General features: G+C 37.8%; 1 protein-coding gene across 3 annotated transcripts in view; it reads right to left on the bottom strand.

Moving 5' to 3' along the window:
• ACE2 (angiotensin I converting enzyme 2) overlaps positions 1 to 21,963 on the bottom strand; it is a 70,506-nt gene that overhangs the window by 7,203 nt on the left and 41,340 nt on the right. For 2 of the 3 annotated variants that reach the window (XM_006775210.2, XM_015571432.1), the window contains exons 5-16: positions 20,381 to 20,471; positions 19,348 to 19,491; positions 17,854 to 17,966; positions 15,836 to 15,941; positions 13,811 to 13,908; positions 11,493 to 11,662; positions 8,636 to 8,862; positions 6,152 to 6,296; positions 4,222 to 4,320; positions 3,369 to 3,491; positions 2,729 to 2,946; positions 1,897 to 1,955 (exon numbers count right to left, since the gene is read on the bottom strand). In XM_006775210.2, coding sequence (XP_006775273.1) covers positions 1,897 to 1,955; positions 2,729 to 2,946; positions 3,369 to 3,491; positions 4,222 to 4,320; positions 6,152 to 6,296; positions 8,636 to 8,862; positions 11,493 to 11,662; positions 13,811 to 13,908; positions 15,836 to 15,941; positions 17,854 to 17,966; positions 19,348 to 19,491; positions 20,381 to 20,471 — 1,593 coding nt within the window. The remainder of the gene's footprint in view (positions 1 to 1,896; positions 1,956 to 2,728; positions 2,947 to 3,368; positions 3,492 to 4,221; positions 4,321 to 6,151; positions 6,297 to 8,635; positions 8,863 to 11,492; positions 11,663 to 13,810; positions 13,909 to 15,835; positions 15,942 to 17,853; positions 17,967 to 19,347; positions 19,492 to 20,380; positions 20,472 to 21,963) is intronic. The other variant, XM_015571433.1, reaches the window with a different exon arrangement.

The raw sequence follows: 21,963 nt of genomic DNA, 5'->3' as shown, positions 1-21,963 counted from the left end.
TAGAGATTAATGAGCAGCAAAAATTTTGCATCTGTCCTTTCTCTTTTAAGAAAAACAATTATAAGATTTCACAAAAGAACTGTCACATTAGTTTCAGTTTGATATCACTCAAGTTCTGGAAAAAGGTTGTTTTAATAGTAATAACATTATTAATATTTACTACTAATAATATTCTGGTTACTATTTCTATATTTTTTAATTTATTTTTATTGATAAAAGTATTACAAATGTCTCCTTCTCCTCCTCCCTCACTGACCTCTCCACCCTGCTTCCACCCCCTCCCCAGGTCTTCATCCCACAATTTTGTGGATTATGCATGTATGTATATAAGTTCTTTGGTAAAAAGGATGAGTTCTCAAAAGATCCAATTGAACTTTGCCATGAAATAGCTTGAATTAGACAGACATTCTAGCCCAGATGTGCAGTAGAAGTGCTGGAAGTATAATTCTGGTCTCATCAGAAGAGCTGTTTACTCAGTGAATCAGCCTTAGAATGTTCAAACCCTCTGAAGGCAATAGTCTTCAGTTTTTACCAATCCCTCAATGTATGGAAAGGGCACATGAGACAAATGTTAAGAAAAAAAGAAAATAATTGAAAAGGAACCTGATCTGCAGGATACTTTAAAGTGATTAAAATTTATTAGGTCAATGGAGAACTAATAATGCAAGACAGAGAAAGAATCCCAATGATAAGAAATAGAAAATGTATCTTTTAGGGCTTGGGAAGTGATGCATCTCCATTTTTATTATTTCTTTTTAAAATGTTCAGTTTCACTCCTACTGTGTTACTTATATTTGGATGTCTTATTTATGAAAAATATGCTACAACAAATGTGGGGTCTTTGATAATATTTAACTTCCCAGGAAAAGTAAGGGAATGGAAATGCAATCTTTGGATCTATCCAGTGCAAATAGCAATTTACTATAGCACCTTGGATTGGATTGTCCAATAGTCCCAGGTTATTCTCTAATCTTGCAGAAGCTTCAGGGTGCCATGCCCCGACCCAGTCCTTTGATTCCCATCTGCCTGAGACAACATTCTCCTCTTCCCCAACCAAAGCAACTACTTTTTCAGACTAGATAACCTGAAACAGTGTTGAGAAGAAAGAACTAGCTGATTAAAGTAATTCACAAGAGGGTATAAGTAATATGATTTTCTGTAAAACATTTTGGTATCCCAAAATGCATCTCTACATCAGTGCTTCTCCAACTTTGTTGTTACCAAAATCACCTGGGGAGCTTTCAAAACACTTGATGCCCAACTCTTGATGCCACACTCCAGAGCAATTAAGTCAGAATCTCTGGGAGCGGGACTCAAGCATTAATATTTTTAAGACATTCCATATGACTCCAGTGTACAGCCAGGCTTGAGAAACGGTGTTCTAAATCAGAGTGTCCCAGTCTTTATTGTGTTTACAAATGACCTGGAGGTTTGTTCAAATGCAGGTTCTGAATAGTCAGGTCCAGGGCTGGGGCCTAAGATTCTGCATTTTTAACACATTTCCAGGATATAGATGATTGAATAAAACGAAGCAAAAAAAAAAGCTCCCTGCATTACTTCTAAAAACAAACAATCTCTCAAAATATAACTATGTTTTCTCCCTCAAACACAAGTAATGGTGATAAGAGTGAATTGTAAGGGTGGGTATTTGATATTTAAGTTTGGATGCTTTCTCATTGGTCTTCATAACACCTTCAAGGAAAAAGTAGACATAGCCAATCCAATAAGGAATGTGTTACTGAAAGTAAATAAACAAAAGCCAAAGGCTAGAATTGGGGACTTGTAGTTCCTAAGAGAACCATGTGGGCACTCATCTTTTAGACCCCACTGGAATGGGCTGATTGTGTTATTGTGTCCTACTTAAGGGCGTACACTGAAAGTGCCCAGAATACTCACTGCTTTTTCTCCAAGAGCTGATTTCAGGCTTATCCTCACTTTAATGCTTTGCTCAACATCTGATTAAAGAGAAATCACAGTTGTTATTACACATGACAGGTTGACCATGTGTGTTTATTTCCTTCTCCTCCCCAAATCCCATTAAAATGATAGTAAATGAATTTTAAAAGAGATCTAAACACACTTTTGGAAAATGAGAAGTAATGGAGGAGTGGTAAGTGCTTTCTCAAGGGTCAGGAAGTCGTGGCCTAATTTGTACACAGAGGCAGTGCAGACCTCAAAAGTCCCAGAGAATCCCAGAGAGGCTTGAGATTCGGGTACAGCTGGGGGTGGAGAGAAGATACAAACTATTCCAATATATCAAATATTCTTTTCAATTTCATCCCTTTGCTGCTTTTCTGGGTTGAATCTACTGCTTTCTGGATGCTGTCTTCTTTCTTGAGTTAACTTTTTTTCTGGCAATTACTTTTATCTTTCTAAACAATTTATTTATCTTGTTATTTCTTTATTGGCCAGTTTTAGACATGCACTTCTGCTTACTCTTGCACCTCCTTTTATCACCAAAAGCCACAAAATAAAAGATATAAAATAGTATATTACTTGGCTCTGCAGATATAATGATATAAATATTGATAATTTCTTTACTAAAAACCATTATTAAGTTTTATTGTCTTTGATGAGTAAGATTTGAGTATAGTGGGTTTGGGGATGTTATACTATTTTATTTTAAATATCAGGCTAACAAACCAGGAGGAGGGGTAGTTTGGGGCCAGAGAAGACTAGGGGAAGCAGAGAGGGATGGATTTGAAATGTGTCAACTCAGTAAACTCACATGGACTCCAGTCAGAGAACCATCCCACAGAATTCCCAGAGCGCGATTCCACAGAATTACCAGAGTTCCATCCCACAGAATTCCCATTCTGCTCTTTCAGCCAGGTAAACAAAGGCTCAAAGTAGTTGAGCAGTGGTTTTGCATCCATTTTCTTTGTTCCTACAATCTTTTCCAGTGCTAAGGTCCAGGGTTCTGATTTTCCAAGTTTCAGCATTTCACTACATGGGAAAAAAAGGGGGGCGGGATAAGTTCAGGGCCTTTTGAGGGATTTCAGGTGCACATATATTTACATGTATGATCTATGGTTTCTCCTCTTTGGCTTGGGTAAGTTTGCTCCTGGCAGATAAGAAAATAAGGCATGTTAATAGATGTATTTATCCTTCAGTCTCTTCTCCTTTCCAATTACTACAAAGGAAACTCTGTAGTACTGACATGGAGAAAGGAGGTGGCCTGTCCAGCCATCACATGGTCTAAGTTCCCATATGACCACAAAACAAACATTTAATTAGTGGATGAGGACATTTTGAGGCCAAAATTTTTCTTTTTAGACAAAAGAAATCAAAGTTAAACATAGACATAGGCGTTGAAATGAGTAATTTTGGATAGTAGGAGAAGTTCAACATTTTGAAGCGTTTCTTACAGCAGCTTATTCCCAGCTTCTTTGGAATTTGAGATATCACATTTATGGAGAGGACCTTGATGTTTAGCTATTTTACAGAGGGCTTCTTGAAACTGGAATTCAAAAATGGTCCTTGTGAAATAACTGTAAAAGAGACAAAGAAAACAAGCAGGCCCATGCTTAGTTACTATGATAAAGTCATAGATTGAGGCATATATTTAAATTCTGAGGCCCTAGTAATCAAAGAGATACTTATCGAACCTCTTTCTCCAGAAAGACCCAAACATGAACCCTTATAGACTCATCATAACCTACATGCATTTCTGTATCAGCTGATAAAAAGGCAGTATTATTTTGTTAAATGTTAGCTCACATTTGTATTGTGTTTTACAGATGGATAGCTCTTTCTCATATAAATGATACCAATCAGTCCTTACAGCAGGTCAATAGTATTATTTCCTCTGTATAAATAAACTGAGGCTCAGCAAATTCAAGTCTGGGGCTAATAGGTGAAGAACATAGGTTTTTGCACTTCATGTTAAAAATGGTCTTTCTATTACAATCACTCTGAACTCTGCCAGTAACAATAAGATAAACAAAAACACTTTTTTTGTTTTTATCTCAAGGATAAGGATACTATAAATTCCTTGATGGGAGAGAAAAGATCTCAAACAGTTTTATTTAACCCAATAAATTGTGTTGAGTTAAATTGAATGGAAATTCATCATCTATTTTGAGGTTTGGGGAACTGGAAAGTAGGTGGAGATAGAAAGAAAAATTATAGTCTTTGCTTAATAGATCCCTATTTATCTGCCATTAGAACAGCTGTCCACAACCCTTACTAGTTAAACAGTGAGGAGAAACTATACTTTACCGGATAAATGAGTAATCATTAGCAACATGGAACAGAGATGCGGGGTCACAATATGTTTCATTATGGGGCAGAGGTTCCATCACCCCGACTATTTCTCGCCTTTGGGAGGAAAAAAAGAAGATACATTAGCTCTGGGTCATCCACTATGAGGAGGTACAGTTGGGTGCAGTTAGTGCATTTTCATCAGCCAATAGTATTTATACCATAACTAGAGGCCCAGTGCATGAAATTCATGCACAGGTAGGGTCCCTAGGCCTGGCCGGGGATCAGGGCCAATCTGTGGGGTGACTGGCAGGGTGATCAGGAGGCCCTCGTTGGCACCCGCCTTGACTGGCCTGAGGCCTAGGGGCTGGGGACAGCTCCTGCATTGAGCACCTTCCCCCTGGTGGTCAGTGTGTGTCATAGTGACTGGTCGTTCCACCGGTCGTTCTGCCTTTCGGTCGATTTGCATATTAGGCTTTTATTATATAGAATTGGTTGTCAGGTGAAATAGAAACCATGCCAAAAATGACAGACTACAGACTATTACGTAGTTATCTCTTCTCCTTTTTTAATTCAGCCAAAGTATACCATTAGAAAATAACTGTATCTTCAAAATACTGATTTAATAAAGTGCATTGCATGGCCTAAGACATACAGTGAAAGTCCTAATAATTCCCCTCTGGCACCACAGTTTATGTGCAGACAGAATTTTGTAAAGTTGAAATCTTATTTTTCAAGGCTAATTCAAATGTCCCTTTCTTTGAGGCCTGCCCCATGTTTCCCCCACCCAACTGGCAGCACATTGAACCTTCTTTTCCTCTTTCCTTCCTTCTGCCCTTCCCTCCTTCCTTCCCTCCCTCCTTTCCTTTCTGTCAACTTTTGTAATTTTTTATCCAAAACCCATTTATTTCATATCTGCATGTGCCAGGCACTATGCAAAGCACTTGAGAAACAGTGATAAATAATGTAGTGCTGAAACTATTGAAAGGAATCATTATCTGTTGCCCAAATGTGCCAGACTCTCATTAGCTTGGAATTCTTTCTGTTTCCCTCTACATACACATGGTTAACTCCTGCACCTTTCTCAGAGCTCAATTTGGATGCCTCTCCTCATTTGACCTATCAGACTTGGCCTTGGAGCCCCACTTGGCTGCTCATGGATCCCCATTTCTTCCCATCACAATACAACATGCTGCAGTAGTTTCATTTTCCACATCTCTTCATAAACTAAAGTTCTTTCAAGTCAAGGATAATATCTGGAATTATAAGCATTAGATCCCCAGGGCTTTACCTAAAATGTAGAATTGATATTTTTGTTTAAAAGAATAAATGTAATGAATAAATTGATCACTTCCTAAATAATATCACAGTTTAATGGGTGACGAAACACTGAAGAAGACAGTGTAAGAAGTTGTATCACCTGGTCCTGCCTGGGTGGGAGGCAGAGCCAAAACACATTTATCTGAGGAGAGGGCACCCAAATAAAGACTTAAAAAAATAGAAGAAGTTCATGTGTTGTGGTAGTAGTGGTGATGGTGATGGTGTGTGTGTGTGTGTGTGTGTGTGTGTGTGTGTGTGTGTGTGTGTGTGTGTGTGTGTGTGTGTATGGTGGTGTCTGGTGATGGCAGTCCCTAGCCCAAATGCACTTCTCTCATTTTCACATATTTAGCCCCACCTCAGCATATTGCAAGATTTAACTGTTGAAATCCAAGTTATTTTGAAACCCAATCCTAGTTGTTTTAGATTGAGTTATCACAGAAGCAGACCCTGAGACAAGGTCCTGAGAAATGACCCTGGGAAACATTGGCAAAGGAGTGAGGAAGTGAGACAGGGAAAGAAAAGCAGCCCTTAAAAGATGTATGATCAAGCAAGTTACCAGTCAAATGCTTTAAAATAAACAGCAAACTTATGAGAAAACATTTTACTGATTGCACATTCATTGACTTACTTCATCTCCCACCACTTTTTCATCCACTGCTCTTTAGGAATTTCACCTTTAAAGACCATCCATCTCCACTTTTCTAACATGTAAGTGAACGGTAGAGTTCCAACAATATTAAGTGCTTGTTTGAGTAGGAAGTTTATTTCTGTTTCTGAAAGTAAAATGGAAAAGGGTAAATATTAAAATGAGGATGACAGTAGATGTTTTGTGTTGGCTAATTTCCTAACCTCAAAATATTACTCAAGATATACTTACTATAAGGATGATTACATGAAAAATATTCACAGTGGACATAATATGTATATATTAATTTTCTCACCAAAGGGATTTGGAGTGAAGTCTTAGATAGAACAGATAAGATAAACCCACAAGTAACCCCTAATCCTCATTTTTTATTAGTTTCAATTGCCTTCTTTAAATATCTGTTATCAGAGATAAAGCTATTTCATCTATTTTTCCAGTCATACTGTTTATTTTTTGTAAGTTCCATGAAGGCAGTGACTGGTGATGTTTCATTCAAGACAGTATATCAGGGGTGAAGAATCTTTTTCTGCCAAGGGGCATTTGTATATTTATAATATCATTCACTTAATATAATTCACTTAATATAAATTTATGTTGCCATGAAAAAAGCTCCTAGATTTATTGAATTTTGAGTCCCGCCTACGGTTGCCCTGGCAGGACCAGACCAAATGATTTTGAAGGCCTTACACAGACCCCGGGCTGGATGTTCCCCACCCCTGCATCTAGCCTGGTGTTTGCTACATGATGCACTCTGTGTCTTTGTTAAATAAACACATAATAAACAAAGGAGGCCAAAAGCCAGTAAACCAGGAAGTAAAACAAACAAGAACCTCCCTTAACCATCTCTTGGATAATCAGAAGTACAATGTTCTTTAAATGTACTGATATTTTCCTTACCTAAGTTTAAAATGCTTTAAGAAATTATGTTATTTCATTTATCCTTTATTAGTGATATAAAAAGGCAGTAGAGCTCACTCCAGTATATAAATGAAGCTTACTGAAATGTAACCAGGAGAATATTATCTATTTGTCACACCAGTCTATCTCTAGTGTCTAGAAATATGCCTTGTACATAGTATGTGCTCAATAAATATTTTTGGAAGAAGAAATGGAGGGAAAAAGAGAATAAAGGAACTTATTTGTTTAACATCATTCACCAATCAGGGCAGAACCAAGAAAAGGAGTTTTTCAAATAAGTGGTTTAACCATGTTTAGTACTGTCTGTGATTCAACCATCTTTTCCTGCTGTCAGGGAATATTTTTTAATGATAAAAAATAGTTGTCTATTAATTGACTTGATAATGATATTTTAAAATTAGAAAACAGTTGTGGTTATTGTGAACTCCCTTTCGTTTATTGTTCCCTTCATGGGAGGATGCTGCTGCTCATCTACTACCTACTGGGTCTGCTTATAGTAGTAACTTTTTCAGACATGATGATGGCTTTACACTGACCTAATCCCAGGTTCTCATGAGATCACTAAGGTCTAGAGCTAGAAATCAAGGCAAAGTGAATTGCCCACACAAGAATGGAGCTTGTGACCTTGACCTCATTGACCAAACCTTCCAACCAGCAGAGCTGTTATTTATATATCAAATAACTAAGAGGACAGAAATACTCAAAAGAGAAGAATATATTTGGCTCTAAGTGTCCTTCTTTTACAAAGAAGAATCAAAAGCCATGGCATCCTCACTGAAGAATCTGGATATTGTGAACTTTTGTCGTATTCTATCAAGTCTAAGCCATCCAAAGACAAACAGGCTACCTTAAGCAAAGATGTTGAAAAAGAGCGTGGATCTGAAGGGATATTACAGGGGCAAATTTATGTTTCCTGCAGATAAACAAAACATTTCCGTCCTTTCCAATCATGATATTCCACCACCTGTTCTTTAAGAACTCCCAAATTTCAAGTTATCATTTACTTTGCATAATATGATGGGAAAGCTTTATATTGGGGCCCTGGGTTTGGTTTAGCCACGTTGCTTTTGACCTTGGGCTGGTTACTTTCCCTCTCATCTTCAGTTTGCTTCACTTTCCCTCTCATCTTCAGTTTGCTTCTTCTGCAAAATAGTTTTTAGAATCTGTTCCCTCTAACATTTTGGGAAGTTTTTACCTAGAACCAGAAGGATCTAGTCAGAACTCTAACATTAATTAGCTAGGTGACCTTGGATAAGTCATTTCCATTCTGTGGGCCTGTTTTAGATGTTTAAAAATATCTTGTTAGATGTTTCTTAGAGCCCCAAGACCATTCGTTCAGTTACCTCTTATGCCCTCTTCAAAGATACAAAACCACAAATTGGCACGTCATGATAAATACTTATTTTTTACAAGTAGCAATTTCTAGTTACCCATAAATACCTTATACTTTATGTGGAAAAATTAAATATATCCTATGCATGATGATGAATATTTTCCCCACCTCAAACTAAAGAATCCACCAAACAAGGCATGAAAAAATGTCTATACCATTGTCTTCAGAAAAATCAGGTGGCAGAAGACCCATTCCTTTCAAATGCTTAGGTGTAGCTACAGAAAGTGACATGACTTCCCCAACAGCTTCATGAAATCCTTCATTTGCTCCATTTCTTAGTAGGTAGGGTTGTGTGGCATATGCCATGTCATACTGGATGTGTCCCATCTCATGATGGGCTGTCAGGAAGTCATCCATTGTCACCTTTGTGCACATCTTGATCCTGCACATAAATGGACAAGATTAAAATGAATCTCATTGAGTTTCATTTAATCATCACAGTAGAGTTGTATAGGATTTTGGTAGTGTGGATCATCTTTCCAAGATTCATTCACCAGTGAATCTTGAGGACCTACCTTTTAGGGCCTAGAAACTATGTTACGAGCTGAATATAAAGTGATGGGCAGGGTTGAATACTGTTCTCTTGTTCACAGGCTAACAGAAAGAAAAATAAGCAGAGTCCTCTACTACAAAATCTCGGAGACAAGTACTCTGTAAGTGATCTGTAGGTATGGTTTGGGGCATAACAATGAGTGAATACAGGCACAGTGTCCTAGAAGTACCAAGAAGGGCATAACTGAAGATGCAATGAGCCCTCTGGACCTTGATCAGCATGCAGAAGTTTGCAGGTAGATGGCAGGGAGGGGCAAGAGGTTGACATTCCTGGAGGTGCTCAGTAAGAAAGGATTAAGGGAAAAAATGCCATTCAGGAAACTGCAAGCAGTTTGGTATAGTCAGAATAGTGAAGTAGTAGGAGAAGGGGCTGGAAATTGTTAGTTTGGAATAATTAGCTTGTAAGTCCAGGAGTGCGTGTGGTGGCCCATGAAGCAGGTATAGGTAGAATGGCAAGAAAAGGAGGGCCAAAGACAAAGTCCTAGGAGGTCCCAGTATGTAGAGTGGGGAGATGAAGATGGCTCAAAGGAGTTAGGGAGAGAAGTCAAATAAGTCCAGAAGAGGATGACAATGAAAAATAGCATTTCAAAGACAATTTGTAAATGTTATCTAATGCTGTTGTGGCCCAATGAAATAAGGACTGTATGTGGCAATTAGGTAGTGGTTCTTTTCAACTTGGCAACAGCAATTTTCATTTAGGTGACTGTAGGGGGAGCAATTTCATTCCGGTAAATGTAGGGTGGGGGGGTCATATTTCAGTAGGTTCCAAAATTAATTTTCCTTCTACCACTCTGACCATATCATCTCCCTGATAAATACCCTTTGGACTCCCCACTGCTTAAGAATACACTCAACCTTCTTTATATACCCCAACATAACCTAATTTTCTAACTTGGTTATTTTCCATTCTCTTTTAAAACAATTATAAGAATAGCTACTATATATATAAAGTCTACTGTATGTAAGTTCCTGTGCTAGAAAACTTATGTATACTTATATTTAAGCCTCACTCTAGTGCTAGAGCCAGTAAATCATGGACTGAGGCTGACCACCTGTTTTGATAAAAAGGTTTTATTGGCACACAGCCACATTCATATGTTTATGTGTTACCTAGGGCTATTGTCATGCTAAGAGGTTGCAACAGAGACCTGCAAAACCTAAATTATTTACTATTTGAGTCTTTATAGAACAGTAGTGCCAACTGCCACTCTAGTGGATTCTGCTGGGTTCCTGCCCAGATCTACTTTACCAAGTGCATCCATCCATCTTCCAGATGTCTGAGGCATAGCCCTTAACAGCCAATAGCTGCTTCCTTCTTCACTGTTTTTGGCTAAATGTGAGGTGCCTCAACCAGGAGGTTATGTCCCCCTCCCTCACTCAGGCAGTCCACAGTCAATGAGTGACTAATATGAGAGTACATATTTGTTCGTTACATACACCTTGTTTCAAGGTATGACCAACTCGGGTACAAATCACGCTCCAGAGAGCCCTGTGGGATGAGGCTGAAGCAAGTCTCCAGCTGAGACCACGTCCTTACTTAGATCCTTCTCCAGCCCCCCACTCAACTTCCTTCACTCCCCTTTGCCTGAGAGCTTTCCCTCGATGCAGCACTTGTACAGGAATCTTCATTTAAGATAAGGAATCCAGCCTAAGACACTCACAAACCTGCAAACTGTGAATTACTATTCCATTTTATACATAAGGAAACAAACCCAAGAAGGTTAAATACCTTGCCCAAGGTTGCCCAGCCATTATGTGGCACCTGGGATTCAAAAGCCTGTGCTCATTATGCCCTATCACACAGAACCTCTTCACACAGGCCTATCACACAGGCTCTTTATTCTAGTCTAATGTGCTGATATCAGGACACAATGCCAGGTCCTGCCTCTCTGCATTTAATCCTGCTATTCTGCCAGCCCAGTGTACTCCTCCCAGCTCTGTCTGTCTGAACACTTCCTGTCTTTCAAGCCTAATTCAGATGCCACCTGAGAAGCCCTGTCTGATCCTACATGCTATTCCAGGTGTGGTCAGTTCTCTTCCAATTCCCCATTGAGTTGTCTCGGTTTCTCTTAAGAAATGTACCACTTTCTTTTATCCTAGCTTATTTATTCACCTGTCCTGTCTCACTCACATGGAGGGGAGGACCAATGCCTGATTCACACCTCCACCTTCCATAAATCTTACCACCAAAACTTTCATAATGGGGGCACCACCATATCCATAACCATGCAACTCTAATGGGTGCATATTATTTCAAATGAGGCAAATTGTCTAAAGGTTCAAGTTAGGGGCTGCTGACAATCCCTTTTTCCTGGAAAAGCCCAGATGTACTCTCATGGACTCCAAGCTTTCGTTAAAGGGAAGTTCATTCATCTCTTCTGTGCTCAGAGCAGAGCAGGAATCTAAATTCATCTTTTTCCATGCCTCTATTGTCTCCCATTTGTGTATCAGCCTCCCTACCTGAAGTCGCCCTTTCCCAGGTCCCAAGCTGTGGGGTGGCAGACCACTTTCCGGCCATCGCCTGGCTCAGTTAGCATGGAGTTCTTCCAGAATCCTGGAGTCATACTAGGAAGCCCAACAGATATATAGAACTTTTCAGCCTCCTTGAATATCTTCTCTGCATCCCAGGACTGAAAAAGAAAAGGAACAGCATTTAATTCTAGCGTTAAAACAACAGCATTCTTTCTGTTGGATATGTACACAGGCATAACCTTTCTGGAGGGCAATTTGGCATCATGCATGGACAATTTTCAAAGTATTTATATTCTTTGTCTCAGTAATCCTGTCTCTAGAGAACTAACCTAGGAACTTCTCAGAAATTAGGTCAAAGAATTAAATTTAAACTGATTTGTTGTTTATATTGTAAATTAAAAAAATAGTTGACATATAACTGTGTAAATTTAAGGTATACAACATGTAAAATGGTTTTTAATAAGGAAAAATGGAAATAACCACTAGAATGGTTAAATAAATAATTATGACATTGTGAAATTGAAAATATAATAAATTAGTAAGTGAAAAGTAGAATATGTAAACCACTTATATAGTACATAACCTTAATGAATAAATGCACAAAAATATTCATAGACTGGGTGACATTATATGTGATGTATTTTTGCCTTTATTCTTTATATTCCAAGTATAACAGAAACAACAACGACCTCTTTGCTAAAAACTATTTAACTCAAACAAACAATCACTGATTGAGCTCCTTCAAGGAATAAGGCCCTGGTATTAGGCTCAGTGAAAGACATAAACAGGAAGGTGGACATGAAGTCATGGGCTTTTGGAACCAAAAAAGGCCCACATGTGACCCAATAGCCAATGTGTAGTTGGGCATTGGCTTTATAGTCTGTATGGGAATCTAAACTTCAGAAACTTCTGGAATCAGACACAGGCAGCAGTAGATGTCTCCCATCCGACAAACTCTTCTGGGAACCAGTATCCCTGGAGCTAACACTTCTTTGAAGATAAGGCCCACATCAGGCAAATTAAGTTTGTATAATCGGCATATGCTTCATGAATCACTTCTAGTGACACAGAAAATTTCCTCTGATCTTGAAGACCAGTGAAGTCTGGTTTTTCTCCTATGTCAGCCCTGGGGATATGAAACAGGATATGACACTATGGCTTTTTAAAATTATTGACCTACTCCTTAATATCAGCCAATACTGGTTTTGAGCAAGGCATTATTGGACAGAATGAATGTATACCAAAACAGTGTAGACTAGTAAGAACAATTAACATCTGTTAAATAAAGAATGAATAAATAGAAATCTACACTGGAAATATTAGGAGCTCTGAGTTCATACTTCACTTGCCACTGACTGTCTTTTTTACTTTAGCAAGTCATTTACCTGAGTCTCAGTTTTCTCAGCTACAACATGGAACTATCACAATACCTGTCCTGATAGTCTCAGAGATTTACTGTAAAGGTAACATTAGGAGATATGGTGGGTATAAAAACACTGTAGACAGGCTAAGGGGTGATATAAAGATAGGGCTCTGCTACTGCTCAACTATAAAGTAGGGTTAGAACAGCCGCAGGAGTCTGGAGACCCTAACAACTTCACGTTTTTATTCAGCTGTGGACTTTTCCGAGGAGTATGGGGAGTATGTTATGTATGTGAACATGTTCATTGCATTGCTGCTTACAGATTTAAAATTATTAACAAGCAAAAAAGTCCAGCAATACCTAAAATATAAATTATGGTGCAACTACCTGAAGAAATTTTACACAGCCAATAGAAGTATGACTATGAATTCTACCCAGAAATGTAGACTATTATCTGAATTTAATAATATATTATAATGTCATCAATAGAAGGGAACACAAAGAATTTAAACAATTATACCAAAATGGCAAAAGAAAGGTAATTTAAAAAATTATTTTAAATTCTCTTGTAATATTTTAATAATAAATTTTAAATATGCAAAAATCATCTAATGATGTTCTTTTTCAATTATTCATAGAGATTACTGACTGATTTTGATAATTCCACATCTCACTATTTAATGGAAAACTTAGGTCCTCTCCATTTTTAATATCTCTCAGTAAGATCAATACCCTACCTGTTATTCAGGGTATTTGATGTAATTGAAATTGTAAACCACTTTTCCATGAAGAGATAGCTAAGGAATTTAATTAGCTACATTTAATTAGCTTGAAATTTTTATTTATACATATAGCTTCATATACAACAGCTAGAAGAGAAAGATAGCCTAAAAAGTAATGAAATTAGGATTCAGATTTTATTTTCAAGGCCTCTTCTTCCTACCTGTTCCACCATTGCACCAGTAACATCTATGTTTGGTTTCTGTTCAAAGGGGACTGTCAGATCGTACAGATTTGTCCAAAATCTGCCCCACATATCACCTATTTAAAAAAAAAGATTTTGTTAATACACAAAAAGGACAGCAGAAGTATAGAACTGATATTTACATAGTGCATGAGGTGAAATTGATAAACAGACCACATGATATTCTACATTTATTCTGGTTTCTGTGCTTCCTTTTCACTCTCTTTTTCTCTTCGTTTATTTTAGTTTCAAAATTCCCTCCTTTTTCTATCTCCTCTAAAAGGTTAAAATGGCAGGAGATTTTGTAGTTAGGCAAAACTTGTTAGGGAATCATCTCAGTTTCACCCATTTAAGGTTTAAAAGGCACAATTTATTAAATATGTGGAACATCATAGCTAATATAGATTAGAAGCACATTTATTGAATTCACCATCCAAGGGGCAAAATACTACAAACTATTAGTAATCCCTACTTTTGGATTCAAGAGAGAGCATATAGGATCATCACTCAGCAACCTCTAGTAATTAGTTATTAAGTTTCACTTTTATTCCTATAATATAGTAATACACTTAACTGGGTAATTTTTCAAACATCTCAAATAAATGTTAAAATGCATTTCAAGGCCATACCCTTAAAGGGAAGATGGATCTAGAAAAAGCCAATCTAATAGCAGGACCAGAATCCTGACATCAAAGGAATGGAGTAACTTAACTACACAAAGAATGCTCCAATGAACTCATGTTTTAAAGAAATATATATCTATTGACTATAAACATATGTGATATGTGACATAAAGCTGAAATACAGGCCAAAAAGGACCCAACAAACAGTATGACATTGCTTCCAAAACCCAAATGTGACCGTAACGTAAATGAATAGAATCAAGGTATCTAGAACAAAGGAAGCCACAGTTCCATTTTTACTCTATGTTGGTTAAACCTCATTAAAATAACTGTTCAGTTTTGAGCATGATATTTGAAGAGTGACATCAACAAAGGATGGCTAATCCAAAGGAGAACAATTAGAAAAGTGATGTTTTAAAGAATGGTTAAAAAAATTCTGTGTAGGATATTTAACTTAAAATAAGAAATAGTGTAGGCATGATGATAACAATAATGCTCACAAAAGTATATTGAGTAGATCACACCAGGTAGGTTTAAGCAGAAACTGAATTACTAAAGGAGGCTTGGCCTTGGAGAATTGGCTGCCAGTAAATTAGCTTGGCTGTAGTAGTAATACTATGTATACATCACATGAATTTTTCAAACACATGTATTTTATTTGGCCTCAGCTTCTGGGGTGATGGAGAGGGAAGTGGAGGATAGTCACTCTCTGGAGGGGAATTAGCAGGTTCAATAAAGGGCCCTAGATCTTGCATGGTCTACAAAGGCTCTGTGGCAGGATCCAAGGTTTTTGGAAGATTGATTTTTCTCATAAGCTAGACATCTTCCTTCATGATAAAGACTTCATACATACTCACATGATTCCAAACCAAGTACTTTCCAGCAAAAGCAATTGCTACAGTTAAGAATGAACTTATGAAGCTTTAACTCAGGCTATACCTTAATTCTACAAAGTATTTCTCTCATGGCTGACTACGTCCAGCCTACCAAGCTTCTTTCCTATGACAATATGATACTAAGATCCCAAATTCACCTCAAGAGCTTAGCCAACCAACTTGAATAATGAGACTTATTTTTCCCCATTTACACTCTCATTTGAACTTGGAGTTCCTTCTCTAGTTGTCTTAAATCACCCCTTTATCCTTTGAATTATAGCCAACCTAATAACTATTTATGTACAAAATAAAGTAATGCAATAGAGAATTATTTTAAAATGACTTTTCTATTGAAGAGAGTGCTTTCAAAATATAATTTCTATGATGTTACTAATTCCATTCACAGAATTTTCCAAAGTTTTATGTTCGGCCTCACTCCATAAAATAACTCTATTAGTGAAAATAACATAGAGCAAAGTACACAAAGAATTTGTGGAGTTTCTTACCAAGCAAATGGGCAGGGAGGTATCCGGTCGGACTGATACGGGAAGGGTAGGCATTCATCAACTTTGCCCTGACATAAGCATGAAGATGTTCATATAATGGTTTAATCTGAAAAGCCCAGGAAGAAAGTTTAAGACCAAGGGAAGCTGGTTCTTATTTCCAATCCTCAAAACTAAAAATAGAAGCTTCTTTAGACAAGTAGAATGTCCCTAAAGTTCAATTTCTTTTTCTCTCAAATGTTCTGGAGAGTTTGAAAGTATTCCTTCTTTCCAGATGCTGATGATAACTAGCTTCATTGCATAAAGCAGTAAACACACCTGGAGAAATACAGGTTCCAAAATGAAAGCAGATGCAAAAATATTCATTTCTAAGATGCTACCTACTTCCTTTGTTTTTAAATTGAAATATCATTTACACACCATAATTTATCCACCTTTAAGTGTTCAGTGTCATGATTTTTAGAAAATTTATATTGTTGGGCAATCATTACCACCACCCAGTTTTAGAACATTTCCTTACCCTCATTTGCAGTTTATTCCACTCCTACCCTCAGCCCTAGGTCACCGAACTGACTTCTGTTTCTATAGCTGGGTTCTGGACATTTCATATAAATGAAATTATATAGTATATGACCTTTAGTGTCTGTCTTCTTTTACTTAACATAATGTTTTTGAGGTTCATCCATGTTATTGCATGCGTCAGTAGTTCATTCCTTTTTATTACTGAGTTGCATTTCATTGTATGAATACATCAGAGTCTGCTTCATTTAATCTCATGGATAAAATTCGCCAGTTGTGGGATGACTAGGTTGTTTCCCATTTGGAGCTATTATGAATAATGCTTCCATGAATATTCATGTATAAGTCTTTGTATGGATATACATTTTCATTTCTCTCATATAGACACCTAAGAGTGGAATAACTTAGTCATATGGTAAGTGTATGTTTAACATTTAAGAAGTTGTCAAACTATTTTTCAAAGTGACTGTACCATTTGACATCTCTGTCAGCAGAGTATGAGAGCTCCAGTATCTTCATATCCTCACCAATACTTGGTATTATCAGTCCTTTTTTAAATATATTTTTTATTGATTTCAGAGAGGAAGGGAGTGGGGGGAGAGAGAGAGAAACATCAATGATGAGAGAGAATCATTGATTGGCTGCCTCCTGCACGCCCCACACTGGGGATGGAGCTGCAACCCAGGCATGTGCTCTGACTGGGTATCAAATAGTGACCTCCTGATTCATAGGTCAACACTCAACCACTAAGCCATGCTGGCCAGGCTGTTAGTCTTTTTTAATTACAGCTATTCTCGTGGGTGTGTAGTAGTTTTTAATTATAGTTTTAATTTCCCTAATAATGCTTTACTTGCTTACTTGCAATTTCTTTGATGTAATTATTAAAATATCTTGCCCATTTCTCTTTATTTTGGGGGGGGGTATATTTGTCCTGCTTTCATTTTTTTATAGCTCTGCCCAACTATCGATAGACAGAATAACTACACATAAGAAGTTTGAAGGCACAGAAATAAGTAGGAGATGTGGGGATCAAAATGAAGGAAGAGGGAGACATTAAGAAGTGTCCATGGGGTACTCTCACTCATAGACTCTCTCTTTCCTATAAAGACTTCCTTAGTCAAAGATAAGAAAACAATAGTACCAATTGTCCTGAGAAAGGCTCTGCTAACTGAGGATGACAGTGCTGGCCCTAGGTAGCTCACAAAGACAATTCCTTCTCATAATCTAAAAGACTGCTCCTTCCTATAATCTTTCTTTCTTATAATCTTGCTGTTGATAATTTCTGGTTAGTGGTTGAAAAGCAGGGGGAGTAGAGAAATACTGATCATCTGTAGGAGTTGTCCTGTTATTCTTTAAAATATTTTCAAGCTCCAATATTACATAACTATGAGGCCTGGGAATGACTGACCAGTGTGTTAGAACAAGCCAGAATGCCTTTTGTCACTTTCCCTTATTCCTGTGCATTGCCCTATATCTGTCTCTGGGTACAATTCCTTAGTTACCTCTAAAAAGATACGTTCCACATCTTCAATCAACTGGTGGCGGCTATAGCTATAGCCATCTTTCCCCTCTGTTTCATAATCTCCTCTCCAATAATCCCCATAGTCCTCGTAATCTGTTTAGAAGAACACAAGGGAAAGAAAGAGTAAAAGCACAATATATATGTATTAGCCTTGCCTGGAGGTTAAAAAAATCCAAAGATATGTCACAGTTTTTACTGCCCTTCTAAATATCAACTCAAAGAAATGTAGATGAATAATGACACTAGCTAATGTCTGTTAAGCACTTGCTCTGTGCCAGAAATTTAACGGCATTATCTCGTCTAATAAACTCAAACACTCTACAAGATTGACATTATTATAATCCCCACTGTTCAGATTAACAGTCTGTTTTTAGATGATTAAATCATTTGTCCAAGGTTGCACACAACTAGTAAGGTGCAGAAGCACACTCCTACTTCCCTAACCCTGGGTCTCTACTCTCTCCATAGATCAGTTTGCATCTTTAGCTTTAAAATATGTGATTGCATCTGCATTTTTAAATTCCCATTTTGTTCAAGGCCATATATTTTAAAATCCAACCCAACTCATCTTAGTCATTGCCACAGTGGGCTTATATTTATTTGCAAATTATATGTTTAAACAGTACATCTCTGTACATTTTATGTAGAATCTCATCATCAGGAAACATGAGCTTGTGCTAGGTTATTAGCTAATAAAGTTTGCAAATGTATATTAATATTTTTTATTTTTACAGGCACATTGGCAATGAATGATCAGGGAGATGAGGAGAGAAATAAATATTTGGATGGAAGGATATGGCGATAAGTTACTGTCTCCAGCTTACCTACAGCTTGATAATAAGAGATTATGTATCAGTGAAAGATATCTGGAAATCACAGATGAAAAAATTCTTCCTTGCTCAATCCCAATAAAGTTATTCATAATGCCATGGCTTCAGCTCATTACCCAGGCAGGAGAGCAAATTAAGAAAGATGGGAATTCCTCCCCATGTTAAGGTTTTTATGACCACATGATTTGAGTTATGATTACAGCTGCAGAAAGTAATGAGTTTCCAGCCTAAATTAATCTGATTTTTTTCTTTCTGTGACACCTCCCTGAGGTAAACACACAAACAACTTTTGAAAATAAACTATAGCTAGATGGGAGTTAGGTGAGAGACTGTCTCTGTTTCTCATTCTTTCTGAGAAGTAGAATTCCTACTTAATCCCCAGACAACCTTAGGAACCTTGGGGGCACCTTCCCAGACAACTGATTTGTTTGAGGCCCTGTATTTGAGCTCTTTAACTGTAGAATGTCAATTCACCTTTCCTTATTTCCTAGTAGTTTCTTCTTTGAGACAGGCAACATGAATTATTCAGCAGAAGATCATTAATTTAGGGATATACCTTATATCAAAGGGCAGCCTTGGTAATCCATGAGGAAAAAAAAAAAAAAAACATGGCCTCAAAGACCTCTACAGACCAGCAAACTTACTGTTTCCTCTTGCCATCTCATTTTTCAGGTCCACATATTCTTCATATAATGGCCTCAGCTGCCTGCCGACCTCAGACCTCCAGCCTTCCCAAACCCAGAGCCTTTGATTGTAATCTTTGCTCTTCTCCATTATGTCTTCTAAGCCTGTTATTGCAAAGCACCCAAAGGGAAATAAACTTGCATTTGTAAAATTTGTATTTGTAAACAATTACATGAACTTTTAAGAATTAAAATTAAGGCTGGCAGACATAAGGTCATCCTATATAATAAAAGGGTAATATGCAAATTGACCCTAACAGCAGAATGACTGGGAATGACTGGTCACTATGACACACACTGACCGCCAGGGAGAAAACGCTCAATGCAGGAGATGACCCCTGGTGGTCAGTGCACTCCCACAGGGAGAGTTCTGCTCAGCCACAAGCTAGGCTGAGGGCTGCCAGCACAGCGGCAGTGGTGGGAGCCTCTCCCACCTCCTCAGCAGCGCTAAGGATGTCTGACTGCAACTTAGGCCTGCTCCCCGCTGGCAAGTGGACATCCCCCGAGGGCTCCCGAGCTGCCAGAGGGATGTCTGACTGCCAGCTTGTGCCTGATACCCCGGGGAAAGGCCCTAAGCCAGCAGGTGGACATCCCCCGAGGGGTCCCAGACTGTGAGAGGGCACAGGCTGGGCTGAGGGACCCCCCCAAGTGCACAAATTTTTGTGCACCGGGCCTCTAGTAAAGTTATAAAATGAAATATCATGATTCACTAATTTCCTCATCCTTATTATAGTTCCAAAATATTTGAGGAGAAAATAAACCACTGACATCATTTAACTGCTAACTTAATTAAGTTACTTGAATGTGACAGAGTTTACAAATGTAGTTTTGTTAAGTGCTAAGTTTGTCTATGTGCTGAATCACATATTTGGAATCTTCTCACCTTTGGATTATCCGTGTGAAAGGCACAATGCCACTATCTAACATCAATTTCATTTTTAAAACTTGGGGGAAAAGTGAATATCATAATCACTGCTCAAAATTAACAGCTTACCTGCAAGTGTGAAGCATTCCTGTGGATTATTTGGGTTACAAACTTTTCCAGTACTGTAGATGGTGCTCATTTTAGTTAGAATTGTATTCAACTGCAAATTAAAGATAATAAACACTTAAAATGAGAAATATGGAAAACAAAAGGCTAATGTAAAGATGTCCTTTTAGCCATGTGATTTTTTTTATTACTCCAAATACAGCAATTCACAACTTCTTTACCAAGTATCTTCCTTTATGTAGGGCAGGAATATCTCAGTCAAATCTCCTCACCATCAGTTATCAACAGAGCCTTATAAACATGTAATAAATATATGTGAAGTGATTAAAATGAACAGACCTACTAAAATCCAAAAAAACATTTCTCACCTTCGTATGCACGAAGTGCAATTGTTGTTACATTCTGCATTCACTGAGTGCACATTTATTGAACATCTACTATGTTCTACACTCTGACAATTCTGACATGAACAAGTCACTGGTCCTCAAGGACCCAACAGTCATGGGACAATGAGGGAGCCATGACATTAATAACTATATAACAGAGTGATACGGGCTATAACTGTCACCAAAAAATAATGTGGGAGTATGAGGAGGAGATTCAGGAATGGCTTCAAAGAGGAAGGCAAATTAGAGCTATGTCTTGGAAGAGAAGCAGAAATTGGTCAAGTAGAAAAGAGAGATGGAGGGCAGAGCCTAAAAGGTGAAAGGAGGTTGGGAAAGACATGGCCTTTTCAGGGAGTGATGACATGTTGAAGGAAACTAGAATAGTAGTACAGGTTGAAGGAAATGGAGGACATGGGAATGGAGAGATAAGCAAGAGCCAGATTATGAGGAACCTTTTATGTCATACTGAAAAGTTTAAACTGTACCCTGTAGTTAGAGTTTAAAGGAGAGTAGACATAATAGAGTAAAGCAGTGCCACTCAAAATATGGTCCATGAATCAATGCAAATCAGCAAATGGTTTGTTTCCATTATGTGATAAGTACAGTAAATGAGAGAATAAATGTTTATAAACTTTTAAGACAATTTAATGTTTCCATGACATCTAGGCATGCGATGGATTGGTAATAAAAGAAGATGAGAAAGGGGGGAAGGGAGGAAGGGAGAGAGGGCTGGTTCTCTCCCACAGATGATTTAAGAAACACCAGATGAAATACCCTGTTTCCCCTTTTCCTATTTCCCGCTTTCATTATTCTTTCATTCTGCTACAAGAGTCGCTATTCTAAGACATAAAATAGATTCCATGCTTAAAACTTCAACAAGATCCCATAGTCCAAAGGAATCAACCCAAATTCCTTACCATGGCACAAAACCCCTCATGGTCTCTATCTGCCTGCTTTTTCAACCTCTCCCTTCTTCCTCTTCATTGAATTCATGCATCTTTGAGTCCCCCCTCTTCCCAAACACTTCAAGCTCTTACATGCATTTCAATGCTTTTCAATTCTGGCTGCACATTAAAAGTATCTGGATCTTTGAAAAATAGAATGTCCGGTTCCAACTAGAATAGACCAGATCAGTGGGCAAAGTTTCACATGGTATCTTTGTGGGAAAGATGGGGAAGCATGGAATGTACAAGATAATGT

This window comes from Myotis davidii, unplaced genomic scaffold, assembly GCF_000327345.1.
Source record: "Myotis davidii unplaced genomic scaffold, ASM32734v1 scaffold889, whole genome shotgun sequence".
NCBI classification, from domain to species: domain Eukaryota; kingdom Metazoa; phylum Chordata; class Mammalia; order Chiroptera; family Vespertilionidae; genus Myotis; species Myotis davidii.
The sequence above is the reverse complement of the archived record's forward strand: the minus strand, read 5'-3'. Positions and strand labels throughout refer to the sequence as shown.